This window comes from Gossypium hirsutum, chromosome D06 (genome assembly GCF_007990345.1).
Source record: "Gossypium hirsutum isolate 1008001.06 chromosome D06, Gossypium_hirsutum_v2.1, whole genome shotgun sequence".
In the NCBI taxonomy this organism is placed as follows: Eukaryota; Viridiplantae; Streptophyta; class Magnoliopsida; order Malvales; family Malvaceae; genus Gossypium; species Gossypium hirsutum.
In genome coordinates this window covers 12,801,882-12,822,185 of record NC_053442.1, presented here as the reverse complement: position 1 = coordinate 12,822,185, position 20,304 = coordinate 12,801,882, and the positions used below count along the sequence as shown (strand labels likewise).

Here is a 20,304-nt window from a genome sequence, read left to right as displayed (position 1 = left end):
GGTGTTATCGTAATTTTTGATACAACCCGAAAATGGCATTTTAGATATTAAAATGAAAAACATGACCATTATGTAAGTTGGTCAGATTCTGAATGGTAGTAATACCGTTTGAAACAATTCCAACACCTTCCATTCAGCTGTCTTGTCTTATTTTCCCTTTTCCTCTTCAATTTTTCTCAATGGATGATCTTCCCCCATCTCTTGTCGTTGATATCCTCAGTCGACTCACTGATTCTGCCGACGTTGCTCGGTGCCGAGTCGCCTCCAAAACACTGAACTCTCTCACTCGCGAGGTCCGTTCCCTTAACCTCCTCTGCACCTTGTCTCGCTACCTCAAATCCCGCTCGCCGGAGACCAAGGACCACGTCACTCCTTTCAAGGCAATCTTTAATAACCTTGTCGGCCAGGCTCCCTGTCTAAATTCAATCTCGATTGGAGTCGATAAATCGCTCAGGAATATCTCGTATGACGACGTGGATGACGAGTCGGATGATTTGTATTTGACTGATGTGGGGTTCGTCAAGGAGTGGTTGCCCAAGGTTTGCGGCGACCTAGGGAAGCTGTCGATTTCGGATTTTTGGATACAATCTTGCTGGAGGAAATCTCAGATTTTGAGCTTGATTTCTTCTTGTTGTGAGTTTCTTGGCACTTGCAATTTCATTTTATTTCTTATTTGGTATTTGGATACACTATAATTAGTTTGAAATTGACCTTAATGGATTCGTTTTAAGGTAAATTGTACTTGTGAAGCTTAAATTGTGTTAAAATTTTGAGAGATAGGATAGTGAATGATGGTTAAGCATACCTTTAGAAATGAACTCTGTTACTACTATCTCCCGGTCATTTTGAATCGCTTGTGTTCCAATTCAGTAAGAGCAATTATCCCGTTAACATATATACATAAACACAAAAATTATATATACAAAAATGGTAAACAATCTAATGTAGTGAGTTGGGTTACTCGTACTGACCCGGTCTGGTCCGCATTCTTGGTAACATGAATTCAGTGTCAGTTTTGTTTTGGTTGCATAAAAGATTAAAGCTTTCTCTTATTCTTTAAGTTATATTGTTGCTTATGCAAAAGCCATTGCCTTTGTTTTTTTGTGTATGTAGGCAATGGTCTTATGGAGCTAGAAGTGAAGAATGCTTGGCTCTCGGTTGATGGATTAAATCCAATGACAAGGCTAACAAGTTTGACACTTGAATTTATTAGACTTGAAGACGAGGACCTAAACAAAGTTAATGAATGTTTTCCTTCTCTTCAAGTTCTAAATTTGGTTGGCGTTGGAGGACTTAAAGATCCCAAGATTCATCTCTTGCATCTTAAATCATGCTTGTGGACGGTGTCAAATGCTCCTCTGTCTCTGACTATCTTTGCTCCCAACCTCGTGAAGCTCAGGCTAAAATGTATCAAGCCGAAATCTCTTGTTCTCGACACCCCATTGTTGTCAGATTTCCATCTTTCGGTCGAGGAAGCATCTGATTTTAGAGTGAAAGAGTTCCATAATTTGGGAAACCTTCACCTTGAATCTTCGAGTCTTTGCTGCCTCCTTGGCATGTTTCCATCTGGAAAATCAGTTAGGAAGCTGACAGTGAATTCTCTCAAATGGACTGCAACAATTAAATTTCGCTTGGAAGCAGTGTTTGATGTGTTTCCGAATGCAACATATCTTAATATAGGCCCTGGGGCTTGGTGTGAAGCTGAGAATTGCTTTCGGAAAGGAGGTTTGGAAGATAGGAATGCATTGAAGGAGTTGAGAGAGATAGTGGCAAATTTAGTTGTGTATGATATTGAAGTTACCCTTTCGTTTATATTCTCTATCTTGGATAAATGCACCAAGTTATCAGACATGGCATTACTCTTCCACCCTAAAGGAGATTATAAACTTGCTAGAAGTCTCATCCCTAGGTGTACAGCTTATTGTCCAAGAGTAAAATGGAGATGGGGAATGCGGGAAGGGCCAAAAGACACCTGGGTCTCTGTTGGAATGTAATTTGGTTCTCTTTCCTCAAAATGAAATAGGAATGCTTAATCTTTTATGTTCTGTGTGTTGTTTCTCTGGTTTAAATTAACCTTCCTGCGTGAAGATGGTGAAGGTTTTTTAGTAAATCTCAAAAGCTTAGAATAAAGATTTTTCTTCTTTTTCTTGTAAATACATATAGGATTATAGGTGACTGGTATGGTATAAAGGCATCAGTAACTACATGACCTGTACAAATGAATATTGTTGCTTGGAAGGTGAAAGCATAACAAATTATAGATGAAGAACAACGGAGTTCACCCACCAAGCACCACAACATCCCGCCTTCCAGTAGAAGGAAAGGAGAAGAGAATACCAAGCATTAGCAAGAAGTTGATGTCTGGTTGTTGATGGTGTATTTTTATGTTTTCTTTCAGGAGTATTTCTTAGGTGTATTTTTTTTCCTGATAAGCACAAAAAAGTACAGAATATAGTGCTCATGTTAACATTGGCAAAGCTTGTGTTTTAGTTGTTCCAATGAGGTTAATTCCTAGCCTGATGTATGTGGTCTGGCATTGAATGGTTAAATCTGTACGATCTAGATGGAAAACAGAACTGCCGAAATCAAGACCACTTATCACATAGAAAATGTGTAAAGCATTCATAAATTCGGGGCATTCCGAGAATCGAACTCGGGACCTCTCGCACATGGAAAACAGAACTGCCGAAATCAAGACCACTTATCACATAGAAAATGTGTAAAGCATTCATAAATTCGGGGCGTTCCGAGAATCGAACTCGGGACCTCTTGCACCCAAAGCGAGAATCATACCACTAGGCCAAACGCCCTCCTGATTGTTTGGCAACTTAAAATATCCATTATAATCTTTCAAATTAATTAGGGTTTTTGGCTATAAGGGCACACAGCTTAGGTTACATATAGTGTATCCATAATCAATTAGGCGACACTAAACCCTCTCTGCCGCCCTCCTCCCGTACTCCATTGTGGTAACTTCTTCTCCTCGTCATTCAAATAATTCCATTGCTTGTTTCCCAAACTTTGATATCGGCTGAAATTTACTTTTCTACGATCTTGAATTCGTTTCCCCAATTCCCCATTTTTGTTTCGCAGCGATCTGATATATCCATTGTTCTCAGGTAAGTAAATGGCGACGGTTCCAGGACAGTTGATTTGGGAGATCGTGAAGAGAAACAGCTGTTTCTTGGTGAAGGAGTTCGGTCGAGGCACCGCCGGCATTCAGTTCAGTAAGGAGAGCAACAATCTCTACAATCTTAACTCTTACAAGCACTCTGGTAATCTCATCCTCCATTTTTGGTTTGCATTTGTTTCCCTAGTCCTAAAATGAAAAAAAAAACCCCAAAGATGTTAATTTTTATGTTGTTATAGGTCTTGCTAACAAGAAGACTGTAACTATTCAGCCTGGTGGGAAGGATCAATCAGTGTTGCTTGCCACCTCAAAGACTAAGAAGCAGAACAAACCTGCAAGTGTGCTTCATAAATCTGTTATGAGAAAAGAGTTTCCTAGGATGGCTAAGGCTGTTGTCAATCAGGTATTCCACGAATTTGTTTTACTATTAAATGCTCTAATGTGTAGTTTTAGCTTCTATTCAATCTATGTGCTTGTCAAGGATTAGTCGGAAGTCTTTAAGTTCTTATGTTTAGCTGTAATGATAATATTCAGTAATGTCTATCTAGAAGAACCCATGCCAACCTAAGCCAGCGTTTAAATATCTGTTGAATCTTCTGTTTTGATGATCGTTGTTGGTAAAGCTACTTTTATCTTGGAACTACTCCTGTGGGCTCCATGATAACAAAAGCTGGCATTCAAATATCTGTGTAATCTTCTGTTTGGTGATCATTGTTTGGGTTTTTAAGTTACTTTTAGGTTTGAATAATTGCCTGCAACCATCCTTTTAAATTTGGTTTTATCATAGTTGCAGTGATGAGAAGCTAACATGTAAGAAGATCCCATCTTATTGAGGGGTTTTCAATGAAATATACCTGTTACGCTTGGCTTCTGAGCTTGCACCCTCAACCATTGATTGGCTTTTTTCGTAATTCTCTGTAGTCTGTTCTATCTTTGTTGTTTTGCTTGACGTTCTATACTTTGTTTGTCAGCTATTGGCCACTTGCTAACAATAATTACTGCTATTAACTATCAAGCGCTGTATTCCTTGTTGAATGTCTTGAATTAATCTTTTTCTTTCTTTATTGTGTTGGTTGCAAATGCTACTCGTTTCACAATTAGGGAAATTTTCTATTAGCATTCTAGTCCTAATGTCATCAATAGACTTTGAGGTTGAATCAACTCCCCTCCCCCACCCCCTCCCCCAAAAAAAAAAAACACGCGCACAAATTTTATGGCTAATATACCCATATCCATGGATGAAGAGTTGAGGAATATGAGCCTTTTACTGACTGCTGCTTGTTTGATGATGGTTTCAGGTTGTATATAATCACTACCGACCGGACTTGAAGAAGGCAGCCCTTGCAAGACTTAGTGCTGTCAACAGGAGCCTTAAGGTAGCCAAATCTGGGGTCAAGAAGAGGAACAGACAGGCGGTTAGGATCCGTGGCAGGAAGTGAAACATAGATAGTTGGGGAAACTGTCATGCCTGAATTGGTGATGGTTTTCTTTGGTTACAAAAGTTGCAGACAGTAGATTAATTTGTCATTTCGTGTTAATGTATTGGAAAATTTGTCACCTCTGCTAGAGATGGTTTAGCCTTGGATTTGATAATTGCATTTTTAGTTTTAAGTTATGCGCTAATGGGAATTTCAATTACATTTGTACGAGACTATTGTATGTTTATTTTGTTTTGGATTGTTGGTTGAAAAAATTATTTCAGTAACTGGATTAGCAACTTCCTTAAAGTAGCCTATTTTCACGTACAAAAGAATAAGGTTGTGATTGGCATCTTGCTATCTTTGCTAATTGCCGGATTATGGGTGGATATCTTCTGGCTAGTTAAATTAGGAAAAAAAATCCTGTCATTTTTATTAGAGGACTTGGTCTAATAAAAATAATTAAATCCTTCTAAAAAAATTATAAATAAAATTATTAAAAAATAACAATAGTGGCCTAATAAAAGAGTAGGAGTCAAATTTTTTTGAAGTCTTAGATTGGGTCGGTATTGCTATTAATTTTTATATCACAGCTATTTTTTAAAAATACGAATATAAATAGATATATATTTTATATTTCAAAAAAGAAAAAGAAAAAGAAAAATAATGGAAGAATGAGGTCATGGTGGCCTTTAGTTTTCTACTAAGCCCATCATTTATGGGCTAAGGATAGGGTAGTAGAAGGCTCAAATAAAAATTTAAATAACCTTCGTTTCTGTCTACCTCACGTGGTGAGTACCCTTCTCCCTCTTTTCGACTTCACTTTGATTTATTATAAATAACCTAAATAATCCCCCCAATTTGTACAACATAATTTCCCGCCTCACCGTTCTTCATTTCCCGCTCTGCAAAACCCTAACTCTCCGCCAAATGGGGCAGAAGCAACAACATCCCAACGCCGATCCACTCCCCGAACCCAAGAAAAAGCGACGTGTCGGTTTTTCCAACATTGGTCAGTCCCCTCTTCTCCGATTTCATCATTTTACGTTTTTAGCTTTTCCATCCAAATTACATTTTCCTTTTTTTCCCAACTTCACTTCCCCTCACTTCGCTGTAAATTCCATTTTATTTACTTTTCAAAGAGTTGGTTTCTGATTTCGCTCATGGTTGTTTCTTATTTGTTTGGCCTTGGAGCAGATGCTGGAGTTGAGCCCAATGACTGCATTAAGATTTACTTGGGTGAGTTTCTTTTTATTTTTTAAAATATTTTTATAACTTGTTTTAGTTTTTGTTAATTCTACTGTTATAATCTAAACTCTTTTTGGTTTTGCTATATGCTGATGGAGAAAAAAGGTTTAAAACAGAGTTGAATTTCCTGACTTCGTCAATTGAAAGCTCTAATTAACTGTGTTAATTGACGACAAAGACAATATTTTGATTTAGTCTCGACATGAATGGTATTTATGAGACTTAACTTTTCTCTTGCGTGAGTAGAGGCAGGCATAATATACAATAATTCGCTTATAACATTTTGAAAGTAGCTTTGCTGCATGACCTGTCAATATTCAAGTTGGCTTCTCAATTGATTTAAAAGAATTTGTTATATATGGCATGGGAGTAGAGGTGCTTCTTGATTGCTGTCAAATGGTTGGTTCCTGATAATATAACAAGAAGCTGTATTTGGTGAATTTTTAGTTTTGCATTTAAATTCTGCTACTTTTTGTGTGAGAACATTCTTCTGCATTACTTATTTGCTTAATTGATATTGATTTAGTTTCTAAGAAAGAGGAAGTCGGAACTTCAGATGGTTACCGTATCAGCCCTGTTGATTTGAACAGCTTTTTTGAAGAAGATGAGAAGATATACGGTTACCAAGGGTTAAAGGTAATATGCCTTCATAATTTCAACATAATGGCCTTCAAATAGTATTTTGATCTTGTTGATGATTTATGTTGATGTATTATTTCATTTTTGCCAGATAACCATCTGGATAAGCAGCATTTCTTTTCATGCGTATGCTGATATTACCTTCCAAAGTACATCTGATGTAAGTTGAAATCGGCAACCCTGAACTACTATAAATGGTTTTAGTCTTCTTTTTATGATATATTGAGTCAGTGAGGCATTTTTTTTGTCTTTTCATGGTATTTTAATGATTTTCACTGTTGTTTATTCAGGGGGGAAAAGGGATCACAGACCTGAAATCTGCTCTTGAGGTATACATTAGTTACCATGTTTATCCTTAACTTAAATCTCTTATATCTTGAGGCTTTTCTGATTGTCCTTTTTGTACAGAAAATTTTTGGTGAGACTCTTTTGGAGAACAAAGATGACTTCCTGCAAACCTTTTCAACTGAGAATAATTTCATTAGGTATTATGCCATGAAAATCTTGTACGCTTGTAAAGATGTATTGCTCTTTTACCTTTGCAATGTTCGCATTCTATTTTCTTTTTCTTATGGTTTTGCAAATTCAATATGTATACCTTTTTCAGTTCTGTTGTTTCCAATGAAGAGAAGTTGCAAACCAAAGCCTCCAATGGCCATACAACTCATTTTAATGGCAGTTCAGAAGCAGCGTTTTCTGATCTGGAGGTAATTTTACTATCCATGCATGAAAGTGTTTGTTTTGTTGCTTAAATGTCACTGTTATAACTATCTATTCTAAGTTCCATCTCCCAACCTGAAACCTCTGGCCAAACACTTTCATTTGGTTTCTAAATTTTGCACTGAGCCTGGCAGCATTCTCTGACTCCCTGGTCTTTTGCTAGTATCTTGTTGTTAGATTCTTCTTTGTTGTTTCCCGTCTTCTTACAAGTTCCAGTCGTTTTGGCCTCATCTTTGTGAGATGCCACCTTTTGTGGGATTTTTTTACATTTCATGAAATTTTCAAGTATCCACAATAGAAAGGATTTTTTTACCATTCCTTTCCAGCAATCATTTCCATTTTTTATGTAGGCCCCTTTGGACAGTAAAGGGATTGTCTGTTTATGATAATTTACATGCTTAGGAGGTTAGTTGTGATGACACTGCTCCTTAACAGTTCAAACCACCATGGAAAGTCCAATGGAGTATATTGTAGGGAAAATATTTTAATAGATTTAAGGTACCTTGATGTTAGCTTGCTGGTAGTTTACATTATTATGTAAGCAATGGTGTTGAGTTGTATATATTCAAATGTTAGCTATGATTGATTTGTTTTCTTTCTGTATTAGGTTGTTCGCCTGATGATGAGCAATTTGGCTGCTGGTCATCTTTATAGTCGCTTGGTACCTCTTGTTCTTCTTCTTGTTGATGGTAGCTGTCACTCTTCACCAAATATTAATGACAATTTGTATCTCATTTTTAATGTAGTCTAAATAATTATGTTTTCCTGATTAGGTAGCAATCCTATTGATGTAACTGATCCAAGCTGGGAGTTATATCTCTTGACTCGGAAGAAAACTGATCAGCCCGAGAACACTCAGCATATATTGCTTGGTTTTGCAGCGCTCTATCGTTTTTATCGTTACCCTGATGGTTCACGCTTGCGTCTCAGCCAGGTTAATCTCTTTCATTGTCATTATTCATGTTAGTATCTAAGTAGACTGAATGGAACCCAAAGTATTGCCAGCGCCACTCTTCAACAACTGTTACACGTTGCTAATATTTTGTTAATTACCAATAGCATTTTAATGAAATTATTCTCCCTGTTGGCAGATTTTGGTATTGCCTCCTTACCAGCACAAGGGTTATGGCAGCTACCTTGTGGAGGTGCTGAGCAATGTTGCAATATCTGAAAACGTCTATGACTTGACAGTTGAAGAGCCTCAAGAGTACTTCCAACATGTGCGCACCAGTTTTGATGTAAAACGACTGCTAGCTTTTGAACCAGCCCAGAGTGCTGTTAAATCAGCTGTCTTGCATCTTAAGCAAGGGAAATTGTCAAAAAAAACCCAGGTTCCTAGATTCTTGCCATCCACTGATGTCGTTGACGAAGTCAGGAAAACTTTGAAAATTAACAAGAAACAGTTTCTTCAGTGTTGGGAGATTTTGATATATCTTGGCCTTGATCCTATAGAGAAGCATATGGAAGACTATGTAACAATAATTTGCAATAGGGTGAAGGCTGATATACTAGGTAAAGATTCTGAGACAGCAGGAAAGGAAGTAATTGAGGTCCCAAGTGTTCATGACGAGGAGACGTCATTTGCCATGTTCAGGTTGCAGAACAGCAAGGCTGGGGGTATTCAAATGGATGAAGATCAGACAAAAACCCAAGAACAGCAGCTGCAGCAGTTGGTCGATGAGAGAATCAAGGAGGTGAAGTTAATTGCACAAAAGGTGTCTCACAAACATGTATGAAGGGTACCACTTTCTTGGCATGATGCATTGACCTGGTTATAAGCATATTACTGATAATTTCTAGTGAAGCTAGCACTGTTGTAGGATTAGTAAATTTGAGGCTTGTTCTGTAAAATTTTTGAGCACTACTTTAATTGGAGCTTAACTTAGAATATTAGCAGACGATATATTCAATGTGATAACTTTTTAACACATGTTAATTCCAGTATTCCCTTGAATGTTGAATGCTTGCTAGCTGATTTTTTTTTTCCCCATTTTGCATTATGAATATTGACGGCATGTCTGGTTGTTGATATATTATAGCAGCTGATAACCCCCCTACCCCCCCCCCCCCCCAAAAAAAAAAACAAGAGTTTACCCTAACCATTTATTCTTATTGAATAAGAGAATAAAAAGCTATATTCTGTGCGGTGCTATTAGTATGCACTTGGCTATAGTTTTAAACACAATGGTGGAGAAGGAAACTCCAGCAGGATTCAAAATGTGCAATGATTGATAGCCAGTGGTGCGAGAAAAGGGTGGCCCTTGGTATGGAAATGGCACATTTAACAAATTTTACGTTCTTTGGTACGTAATTTGTCACCTTTTTGCATCACTACTGACCTGTGGTAAGGAAGGTGAATATATTTTATTATTATATTTTAAATAACCACTTTCTTAATTTTTATTTAAATCTATATTTGCAAACATCAAAATAATATTGAATATAAAAATTTATTTTTAATAATTTCTTTTAAGAGAAAAAATGAACTAAAACACATACTAAGGGTGTGTTTAGTTTACAAAAAAAAAGTTTTAATTTAATTTTTAAATTGTGTTTGATAACTCTAATCAATTTACTTAATTCAAAATTTTTTAACAAAATAATTTGAATAGAATAAGTAGATAAATAACTACTTATTATTTAAATTTTTTAAAAAATAAATTAATTTTATTTTTAAAACATGTATTCACAATAAATTATCTCTTTACATTTGTTAAAAACATGAAATGTTCAAATTATTTCATTTAATTTTTATTCAAAATTATGTAAAATAATATAAAATATTATATTAATAAGATTAAAATCATGAAATAATTAGTTTTCAATAATTAATATTTATTATTATCTCTTTTTAAAATATATTATTATCAAACGATATAATTATATTTAACACTAATTTTTACGAACAAATCAATTAACTTTATAATATGAATTTAGCACTTATAAAATTATATGCTATACTTCAATTTTCAATACTTAAATTTTTTAATTTACGAAATGACACTTAACTTATATTTCTTGATTGAATTTGGGTTCTTAGCTTATCTTACACCAACTCAATTACAAGAAAGCATAATAATTTATTTAACCCTTCAACTTTACAAAAAAAAAGTTATTTTAGCTCTTCATTAAATTTTCATATTTTTTAGCTCTTAAACTTGTGTTTTTTTGTCAAATCACTCTAAAATGGATGGAAAAATTAACATTTTTTAATTTTGTAGACATGGGTGACACGTCAACATTTAATTAATTTTTAAAATTTAAAAATTTAAAAATATATAAAAATTATTTTTAAAAATCATTAAAATTATTTAAAAGTACAAAAATATTTTTAAAATTATAAAAATTAATTAAATGTTGACATGTCATCCATGTGACAATCCAAGTGTATGTAATGTCGGTAAAAATTAATTAAAAAAATTAAATAATTATTAAAAAACAAAGAATCATTCCTTTTTTTTCTCATATATATACCTATATATAAAGTAACTAGTTTTTCTACCCGCGATGCACAAATTTATTATGTATATAAATCATTTAAAATATAATATATTTGTAATATTTGTAATATATTTAATACATAAATATTGTGGAAAATTTTACTAAGATATAAATAGTATTAAAAATATATTTTTAAAAAATATTATATTTATGTATTAAAATATATTAAACTATTTCTTTAAAAAAATATTATAAAAATTATACCGTTTGAAAAATAGCATGTTTAGAAATTAAATCATAAAATTAAATAATAATCATTGTAGAATTAATTTATGTTAATGTTGTTCCACTTTTTTATAATTTAATATAAATGAATCATTATATCATAGTCTTTAGGATATATATTGTCACACCCGGTTTTTTACTACGTCCGGTAATTAAGAAATAATTGAGGGGTTGAATTGAAATAAACTATAAGTTGACGGTCTCTACTGGAAAGCCAAGATGAGATACTAATTGAAATTGGACAAGGTTGAAATCTGGTTCTGGTTCGGTTGGATTAGAACTAGCAGTTTCTTTAGTGAGAGACAAAATGATTATGGATGAATGGTTATCATAAGGTGAAAGACCAAGCTTGAAGGGCTATAAATAGTTGTTAAATGACTTCTCGGGGAGGATTCAACTCCATTCTGTTTCATTTTCCTCTCTTCTTCATCTTCTTCCTTGGTTGTTTCGAAGAACAGATGGTTATAGGAAGCTCTGCATCGAGTAGTGATCATGAGGTTTGAATCGAAAAAGTAGAAAATCCAGTAAGTTGGTAAGATTTTTAGTCCCTCTGTAACAATTAAATTGAGAAAACCAAGATAAGGATTTCTAGAAAACCTTTCAAGGGGTTTTGCATGATTCTAGAAAATCAAGTTTTAAGTTGTGAATACTGAGTTTAATTTGTGATTTTTGGTTATCATGGTTAGCTGCTAGGAGAATGAAAGTTCTGGCGTTTGGAAAAGCTAAGTCGATATAGCAAAAAAGAATTAGGTGAGTTTTATACCCCATTTTTGGGATATTGTTTGAATAGCATGAATTTAAGTAGAATGGTTGAGGTGATGCATGTATAAGTTGGCATGTTCCATGTTACTATGCTTATGTGATCTCATACCTGTGTGTGTCTATTCCAAATTGTGAAACATGGTGGGAAACATTGACAAGTTAGATGAAGTTAGGATTGAGAAATGGGTGGTTCTGTTAGATATCGCCATATGGTGTTGCTGGGTGTACCCGTTATGTGCGAAGCTTCGGCCTTGTCTTTATCATGATTTGTTAAGGCTCCACTGATGTTTTCAACTTTGCACAAAAATATACATATTACTAAGCATTCAAAAATAATATAGCTTACTCCCTTTATGTTCATACAACGGCTCTCAACTCACACATACTTATTCGACTTATTTTGTAAAATTTATTTCGCTTAATTTCTTCTTTTTAACTTAATTAAATCCTTAATTTCTACCTCCTAACCCCCTAAATTGTGCCTAATTATAGATCTAGATCTCTAACTTTGCTCAATTTCTTTAATTAATATTTTTTTCGAAAAAACATTGTCCATCCTCATTCTCAAAAGACAACCATTTAATTCATGCAATTACTTAAAGATTTTGATAAATTGAATTTGTAAACCTCTTAATCTCGTCAAATATGCTACAAATCATTTTAAAAACATCTTTTAGCTCTTTATTATGAGATTCACCATTTTTATGCAAAAGATAGCTTTATAACCATAGATCTTTAATTTTCTTGCTTTAAAAGACTTGTACATGCTAGTGACAAGACCTGTATTGAAAAATTTAGGATGAATAAAGTTACATTTTTAAACTATGTGAGATGTTACAAACTTTAGGAGGATTGAAGTCGTCAAAGAACATGCTTGTTGATGAGCAAGTGACAATGTTATTACATATTATTGCTCATCATCTAAAAAATTGAGTTATCAAACATCACTTTAATACTAAGTTTAATTTGTGATTTTTGGTTATCATGCTTAGTTCCCAGGAGAATGAAAGTTCAAGCGTTTGGAAAAGCTAAGTCGATATGGTGAAAAAGAATTAGGTGAGTTTTATACCCCATTTTTGGGATATTGTTTGAATAGGATGCATTTGAGTAGAATGGTTGAGGTGATGCACGTATAAGTTGGCGTGTTCCATGTTACTATGCTTATGTGATCTTATACCTGTGTGTGTCTATTCCAAATTATGAAACATGGTGGGAAATATCGACAGGTTAGACGAAGTTAGGATTGCGAAATGGGTGATTCTATTAGATATCGCCATATGGTGTTGTTGAGTGCACTTGTTATGTGCGAAGCTTTGGCCTTGTGGAAGGGACACTACGGTGTTCGAGCATCAAGGTATCGGACAAAAAATGGAGGAATGGGCAGAGGAATAGGGAAAAAGGAAAATTGGAATTCCATTTTGATTTCCCCATCCAGGATTGTTGGGAGTAAACTGAGATGTGCGAAGCTTCGGGCCTTGCAGAGGGGACACTTTGGTGTTTGAACATCTAGGTGGATATCTGATAAGACGATATTGGTAGCTATTAGGTTATTTAGAGCAACACCGTGATGGCGGTCGATAGGCTCTATGGGGCAGCATCGCGACGACGATAAGGTGTAAGACCATGACTCGATTATAACAATCAATATAGTTTGTCAGGACACTAAACACGAGTAGTCCACCAATACACTAAATACAGGGTAGTCCACTGGGACAATCAACATGGGTGGTCAACTAGAATGGAAATCGTGGGAGAAACTTTACGAATAAGAAAAAAACAGATTTAAAAGGAAAGTGGAAGTATGAGGCAAAATAGTTGGGCAGCGGGTAGAAGGAATCAGCCAATGAATGGGGAATAAACTGAAAGTGGGAAAATCCTGTTAGATTAGTAGTTGTGAAAGCTAGTAGGGCATATGGGTGGTAACCCAACAAGAAATAGTCACGGGAGTTGAAGCACTAGTGGTGCCTGGTATACAAGCTAATGAAAGATGGTTTGAATGAGGATTGTAGTTAAGGATCTGTCGTTTAGAACCGCTAGAGTGTGCCCAAGGAAACCCTATAAGCTAGAGATGTGACACAAAATACTCGAGTTGGTCTACAAAAAAAAGAAGGGTTGGTTAAAACCCATTGACAAATAAGGATACACCGGGTGAAAAATATGTCTGTCAAGAATATTCCTCTTCAAAGGGAAAACCATTAAGAAAGTACCAGCCAGAAGGATAGTTTCATAGGGAACCAACATACAAGAGAAATCGTGAACACAGATGATCACTCCGACGATAGTCTGTTGGGTACTGAATGACAAACTGGTCCACAGCAAACGGACATAACACACTCACGAGCATGGTATCTTTAGTTTTCCAGAGTGAAACTTAGTGGAACTTAGTTTGTCAGAGTGACGGGAACCTCATTAGTTATCCCAACGGAGGGAATGTCAACAAGGCCTTCAAAATTATAGTAAGGAGGGGGAAATCCACCATTGACTAAACAAATTGGGAAATTTCGTCAATGGGCATGGTCCTTTCTCATAGGCCTTATGAATAGGTAGGCCTTATGAGTAGGATAACTGTGTATCCGCTAGGACTATGGCACTTACGATCTAGAACAAAACATAAAGGAGTATTCCTAACAAGGTGTGCAGGGTAAAAGTGAAAACCGGCCAAAATAACAAGGCATTTAAAAACTACCAGAACTCTGTCGTCGGGACATAGGTTCGACCAAGAACTTAAGGTATTAGTGGTCAAATCGCCATTAAAGTGGAGGAAAGTGTATGAGAGTCTGCCAGTCTAGATTGAGCGCTAAAGTCTGGGTAAAAATAGGGAGTTAAAGTATTTTATTTTCCTTTAAAATTTTACCCCATTAAAGAAGGGGTGAGATATGAAATTTGGTAGCGAAGAATCTCACTAAGTTCATTGAACTTACCAAGATGTTGGCCTGTGTTTTGCAGGATTTGCGAAATAAAGGATTTGGGGAGGAACCAAGCCAGACCGTATTGGATCGTGGAAGTCCATAGTAAGGTGTAACGCACATAGGAAATGGGGATACCTTTAGAAACTTCGCCATGGGGGCGATTATATTGTATCTTTGTAGTTCTCTTAGAGTCTGAAATTTGGACAATGAACTTTTATTTAAAACTTTTATCTCTGTTGTAAGTTAATTTTTATAAATAGGTAATACAATCTAACTTTAAAATAATGAATTCCAATCATGTACAAGAATCCAGTTCGGTTGCGACGCTCCATGCCCGGATTCAGCCAACAGGTTGGGTAAGGGTGTTACATATGTTGTACGTGAATAGTTTTTTTAAAAAATAAACATGTAAAATATTAATAAATAACAATTATATTACAAACAAATTTGTGTGTTAAAAAATAAATTAAAGTAAAGAAGTTATAGAAATTAAAACCAAAATGGTAAGGATTAAAAAATAGAATTGAACTTTATTAAATAAAATAAATTAAGAGCTTAAATTAAAAATTAAAAGAAAAGAATAATTGATGTGAGTTAAAATTTAAATAAATCAAGTAGTATTTTAAAAATAAATTTAAAAAAAATACTTAAATATAAGTCTAAAAGTGGTAATAATAGAAATTATATGGTTAATGTTTTTTTCATGAAAAACACCCAAATTATTAATCAACAATATGATAGGAAAAACTAAAGTCTCGATGTTAAAAAGTTTCCTAAAATGTATTTGTACAATATATGAATAGTTTTCTTATTCATGTATGTATGTTGTTTTTCTGTAATACTATTTTTAAAATTTTCTCCTAATTTTTATAAATAAAAAACATTTTTTCTTTTATTTATATATATAAAAAAGAATTTGAAATATAACAATCATAATTTTAAAATATATAACAATAGGTTATACTCAAATTTAAAATATATAATAATAGTCAAATTTCAAATTTGATCCTTGTGCTAACATTTTGATATAATTTGGTACCTCAATTTTTTAAAGTAACATCGATTAGTCCAAATACTTTATTTTGATTAAAATATTGATACAACTTTCAAGAGTTGTTACCATTAATAAAATTATTTGTTAAATTCAAGTCCACTGTAATGACATCTTTTTGTGACCTCAATATTTTTTGACTCAAAAAATAATTAATAATTAATCTAACGCAAAACCTGAAAACATCCATACTAGTGCAGCTTTTCTTATAGGAAACAATTTTCATTTTTGTTGGATGGTCCACAATGTTTTAGGAAAAATCACATACTTATTTGCTAAATTAATCTAAAATAAATAAACAATTATATCCTTGTTATTATTTAATTTTTATTTAACTTATTTTTATTTTAACTACAAAATAAAAAATATATATAATTATTTTAAAATCATACTCAAGTATTATAAAAATAAAGGTTATTAATTTGGTACATTAGCAAAGAAAAATTTTAACTTCACAAGACATGAGTCTTTAAGTTATATATAACAAGTGGTAAATTCACAACCCAGCTGGTAGAGTTAAAATTTTTCAGTGTATATGTACAAAATAATAATCCTAAAAATAATTATAACTAAATTATATTCAGATTAAAGTAAAATTAAGTATTTTAAAACTTATATTTAATTTAATTATATATTAGATTATTATTTTTAAATTAACAACCATTATTTAGAATATTTTAATGAAAATTAAAATAAAATATAAAAGCATATAAATAAAGAAAAAACATCTGAATGTTAATCTTTAATTAAATTTAAAATATTTAACATGTATGCATATAAAAATATATATTAAAAAGAAAAAAAATATTATCATTCATAGCATTTTAGATTTTAGATATCATTATATTAAAAACTGTAGATAAGCTAATGATTTAGTATAAAAAATAGGATTTTATTACGTACCCAACGACCTAAACTCTACATATTCATAGTCATAAACAGATTAAACAGATGGGGGAGGTGCGGTGGCGTTGATGGCCATTTTCATTCCGGCGGCACAAAGATCGGCAACGGTGTCGATGAAATAATTAGCTCCGAAGGCAAGTTGAATTTTATCGTTCCCGGAGTGAAACACTTTGGCTCCTTCATTAAGGCTGCATGAATCATGCCCGGTTTGATTTACCACCGCTACATCGAACTGCTGACCATCATATGTGAAAACTGTTTCAAAAAAACAATGTAAATCAAATAATATGAAGAAACATAACTCATAGAGAAAACTGTATGCGTACCCAGAAAATCACCGGCATGGAAGGTTTTTCCTTTAGTCCAACCTTCCATGTCAAGGCCCGAGTCCCAGCCATCTTCGTCTCCAACCATATAAGTAGTTGGCTTTGAATGAATGGCCCCAAATTGTAACACCATCAAAATTACCATTATTATTGCTCTTCTCCTCATTTTTCTTTTGCTCTCTTTTCTTGAAAGGACCGATGATTTTCTACAGCACCCTGTGGTATATGTTATATATATTCATAATGTGCAGCACAATATGGAAATAAATAAATTAACTTTAAAATTCTACCAAAATTATGCCACACATTTTTGCCACTTAAAATTAAGAATTTATTGTCGATTGAGTCTTAGCTGGATAGGCCAATGCAAGAGGAGGTTGATTCGAGTGTACTAAAATGCATTATCCTTCTGTTTAAAGATTGGAGGGAAACTATGAATAATTTTAGGCTAAAAAAAATTAAAAATTTATTCATGCATATTTGAGTTAATTATCCTATATATGATATCTCAAGTTAATTTGTTTATTTATGGTGTGGATTTCCTTTGATTTTATATGCAATAAATAGATATTTTGTCTTTAATAATTAAATGTTAATAAAATTTGTTGTATAATTTTTATTTTTTTAAGATTTTACAAATAACGTTTACTAATTTATGTTTTATTTGATGCTGAGGTTTTTTTTAATGCTACGTGGTTTAGTCCATGTTTTTAGTTTAATTTATTTTTGCTATTGTATTTAGATTATTTTTTACTAAAAATTCTATTACAATCACGTAATTACAATATAAACTTGTATTAAAAATTCTATTAGATTATGTTCTAACTTTGAAGACGACATTGTTGGGAGGGGCAGCCACGAACCCCGACTATGGATCGTAAAATAGACATGAAGAATACAATAAATAATGAAATGTAAAGTTTGAAACTAATTAATAATAATACATTGTCAAAACCATTTTTAAACAAAATGAAAATTTTTAATTTTAAAATACCGGGTTTTTAGTTAAGAACATAGAAGTCGCCACCGATCTTTCTGGCTAGGTGTGATCGGTCACCTATAACTTCCCTTTTGAAAAGATAATTTTTGGTCTATATTGAAATCGGGAGTCAATGCCCGAAGATTGATACCTTTCCTAATTATGTGTTGTGTCACATATATTTCAAACATTACATTGTTTAGACCCTGAAAAAAATAGGATATCATTTATTATTTGAGCGAATTTAAAGCAAAAATTACATTGTGTCACATATATTTCAAACATTCCAAGTTTAATAAAGAAAATTGCATCAACAGCACTAATAAACACCTCACTAACTATCCACAATATAAGGGCAATTTACTTTAGGACAATAAATATATCATTATTACTAATATATTGCTTGATAGCACAACAATCTCCCCATGTCATAGTCTATAATAATAATTTTATTCCATCACAAAATAGCAAGTAGGGACTAAAGTGAAAGTAAATCAAACATATAGCAACTCCCATCACAAATATACAGTCCACGTGTAGGTTTTCAACTAAATGCACCAATAAATTCTTATACATACACATATAGATATAATATTATCATATAAGTATAAAGTTTTAGTCCAATATATAAGTATAAAGTTGTTGATTTTTTTTCTTTTAATTGTATTGTTAAATACTAACTATAATTATAATAAAACAATAAACTAAATAATAATATTTAGAAAATATATAATTTGATCTCAATCCGAGCTTGACCCGATTGTGACTCAGACAGAATATAGTTACTGCAAATATGAAATATGTATAATATTAAAATAAAATTTGATTAAATAATGAGTAAAATTAAAATGTCTAAAAAATCAAAATAAAATTTTGGTTGCAATAAATTTAAGATTTATTAATGTAATTAGTATGGGTTCAAATTTTGCTAGATCCAGTTTTATTATTTTTTTTCTAATTAAAAAGACTAAACACTCGAATAATATAACTTATTTTAAATATGAAAAAACATTTTAATTTATTGATGCTCGATTGACTCATGATACTAACTCAATCAGAGTTTAAATAATAGTATAGATATTATTTTGATTATTTATTAATGTCATTGCATGAAGACCCGATTTATTGTATAATTGAGTTAATTTGATCATATTTTGCATGATAAATTTTAATTTTGTTTTGGGTAAAATTCTAAATGGTTTGTTTTTTAGTCCAATATTAGTTTATTTGATTAAAATATTTTACAATTTCTTTATTTGAAACAATTTTAAATTTTTAGAAATATTTTTTGAGTTTTGAACAAATAGTATATAAATTTAAAATATATTATTTTATTATTGTATCTGAATTTAGGTTTTAAATAAATTATTTAAGATACTACTTTAAAAAAAGGTAAATGTTGAAGATTGAAATAAAAATAAAATAAAATATATTTTTTTAAAAATATTTATTTTATATTATAAATATAATATTTAATAGAACATCAAATAGTTTTTATTACCAAGCCGTGCTCACCTGTTCCATGGATTTTTTTTTAAAATTAAACATTGTTTAATTAAAAAGATATTTTATTTTTTTGACTTCAATATTTTTATCACCAAGTGTTGGGTGTACTGGTAAAGCACATTACATTTTTAAAGGGAGACAAAACTTTGAACCTTCGAAATGACATTGTTGGAAGAGGAAGCCTCGAATATGGACCGTAAAAATGGACATGAAGAATACAATAAAAAAAAAAGATAATGATAATTTTGCACATTACTAGTTTCTAATGTCACATGCGTTGCATTTAATTTTACACCTTTAATTTTTAACGTATTTTTAATTATTGTTACCTATCATAATAATGATAATTTCTCTTAATTTTCAAATTATATACAAATTTTGAACTATACAAGAAAGTAAAGTATAATGTTACTTTCAAAAAATTTTAAAAAAATAGGTGGATAAAAAATCACGAGTAAAGATAATTTCACTATAATGGCAAAAACGAATAGTACAAAGATGGAGATAAAACTAAACCCCAAAACCCAAAAATAAGAACCCTCAAAACGTAAAAATAGAATTCTTTGAAAACTTGAAAAAACTAATACCTAAATGTGTAATAGGAAGAGCTTGATGAGAAAGTCCTATCTGTAATTCAATTGTGCCTCACGAAAAATGTATTGTAGGAGTTGTTGATGGAGAAAACGACATACACCTTGTGAAAAATGTTAGAAACCCTTTACGCGACAAAGTTTATGGTTAACTAATTGGTGTTGAAACAACGGTTGTACATGTTCCACATGAACGAATGTGAGCACCTTAAAGGTCACATCAATCAATTTATTATTCTTTTGAATGATTTAAAGAATGTTGAGGTTTAGATTGACGATGAAGATCAGACAATGCTATTATTTTTCTCTTTACCCCCTTCATACAAGTCTTTCAAGGAGACCTTGATTTATGGTAGAGATAATATCTCGTTTGAGGATGTGAAAGGTCATCTGT

At 32.4% G+C, this 20,304-nt stretch overlaps 4 protein-coding genes and 2 non-coding genes across 8 annotated transcripts; 4 read left to right on the top strand and 2 right to left on the bottom strand.

The window, feature by feature from the left end:
- Window positions 1-112: 112 nt before the first annotated feature.
- On the top strand, window positions 113-2,146 carry LOC107901136 (F-box/LRR-repeat protein At4g29420). The gene is made up of 2 exons (XM_016827016.2): window positions 113-633; window positions 1,114-2,146. Exons 1-2 carry the CDS (start codon window positions 180-182, stop codon window positions 1,992-1,994), a joined length of 1,335 nt encoding a protein of 444 aa, XP_016682505.2. The 5' UTR covers window positions 113-179; the 3' UTR covers window positions 1,995-2,146.
- A 592-nt stretch (window positions 2,147-2,738) lies between these two features.
- Window positions 2,739-2,810, bottom strand: TRNAP-UGG (transfer RNA proline (anticodon UGG)). Its single transcript has one exon. It is a non-coding gene; the product is annotated as a tRNA-Pro (tRNA).
- On the top strand, window positions 2,744-4,835 carry LOC107901137 (60S ribosomal protein L28-2). 2 transcript variants are annotated; one of them, XM_016827017.2, is made up of 4 exons: window positions 2,744-2,969; window positions 3,120-3,275; window positions 3,370-3,533; window positions 4,429-4,835. In XM_016827017.2, exons 2-4 carry the CDS (start codon window positions 3,128-3,130, stop codon window positions 4,567-4,569), a joined length of 453 nt encoding a protein of 150 aa, XP_016682506.1. In that variant the 5' UTR covers window positions 2,744-2,969; window positions 3,120-3,127; the 3' UTR covers window positions 4,570-4,835. The 2 variants fall into 2 exon arrangements, with proteins under 2 accessions (XP_016682506.1, XP_016682507.1); XM_016827018.2 differs by having other exon boundaries at window positions 2,882-2,969; window positions 3,094-3,275.
- LOC121218970 (small nucleolar RNA R24) lies at window positions 3,917-4,009 on the top strand. The gene has a single exon (XR_005915451.1). It is a non-coding gene; the product is annotated as a small nucleolar RNA R24 (small nucleolar RNA).
- A 499-nt stretch (window positions 4,836-5,334) lies between the features above and the next one.
- Window positions 5,335-9,116, top strand: LOC107901138 (histone acetyltransferase type B catalytic subunit). Of its 2 annotated transcripts, XM_016827019.2 has the most exons (10): window positions 5,335-5,560; window positions 5,746-5,787; window positions 6,323-6,432; window positions 6,527-6,595; window positions 6,726-6,764; window positions 6,844-6,920; window positions 7,043-7,142; window positions 7,763-7,844; window positions 7,929-8,089; window positions 8,247-9,116. In XM_016827019.2, exons 1-10 carry the CDS (start codon window positions 5,479-5,481, stop codon window positions 8,889-8,891), a joined length of 1,407 nt encoding a protein of 468 aa, XP_016682508.1. In that variant the 5' UTR covers window positions 5,335-5,478; the 3' UTR covers window positions 8,892-9,116. The 2 variants fall into 2 exon arrangements, with proteins under 2 accessions (XP_016682508.1, XP_040951647.1); XM_041095713.1 differs by lacking the exon at window positions 5,335-5,560 and having other exon boundaries at window positions 5,746-6,005.
- A 7,321-nt stretch (window positions 9,117-16,437) lies between these two features.
- Window positions 16,438-17,112, bottom strand: LOC107900291 (basic blue protein). The gene is made up of 2 exons (XM_016825951.2): window positions 16,836-17,112; window positions 16,438-16,764 (listed from the first exon to the last, which is right to left on the bottom strand). Exons 1-2 carry the CDS (start codon window positions 16,999-17,001, stop codon window positions 16,547-16,549), a joined length of 384 nt encoding a protein of 127 aa, XP_016681440.1. The 5' UTR covers window positions 17,002-17,112; the 3' UTR covers window positions 16,438-16,546.
- Window positions 17,113-20,304: the final 3,192 nt, after the last annotated feature.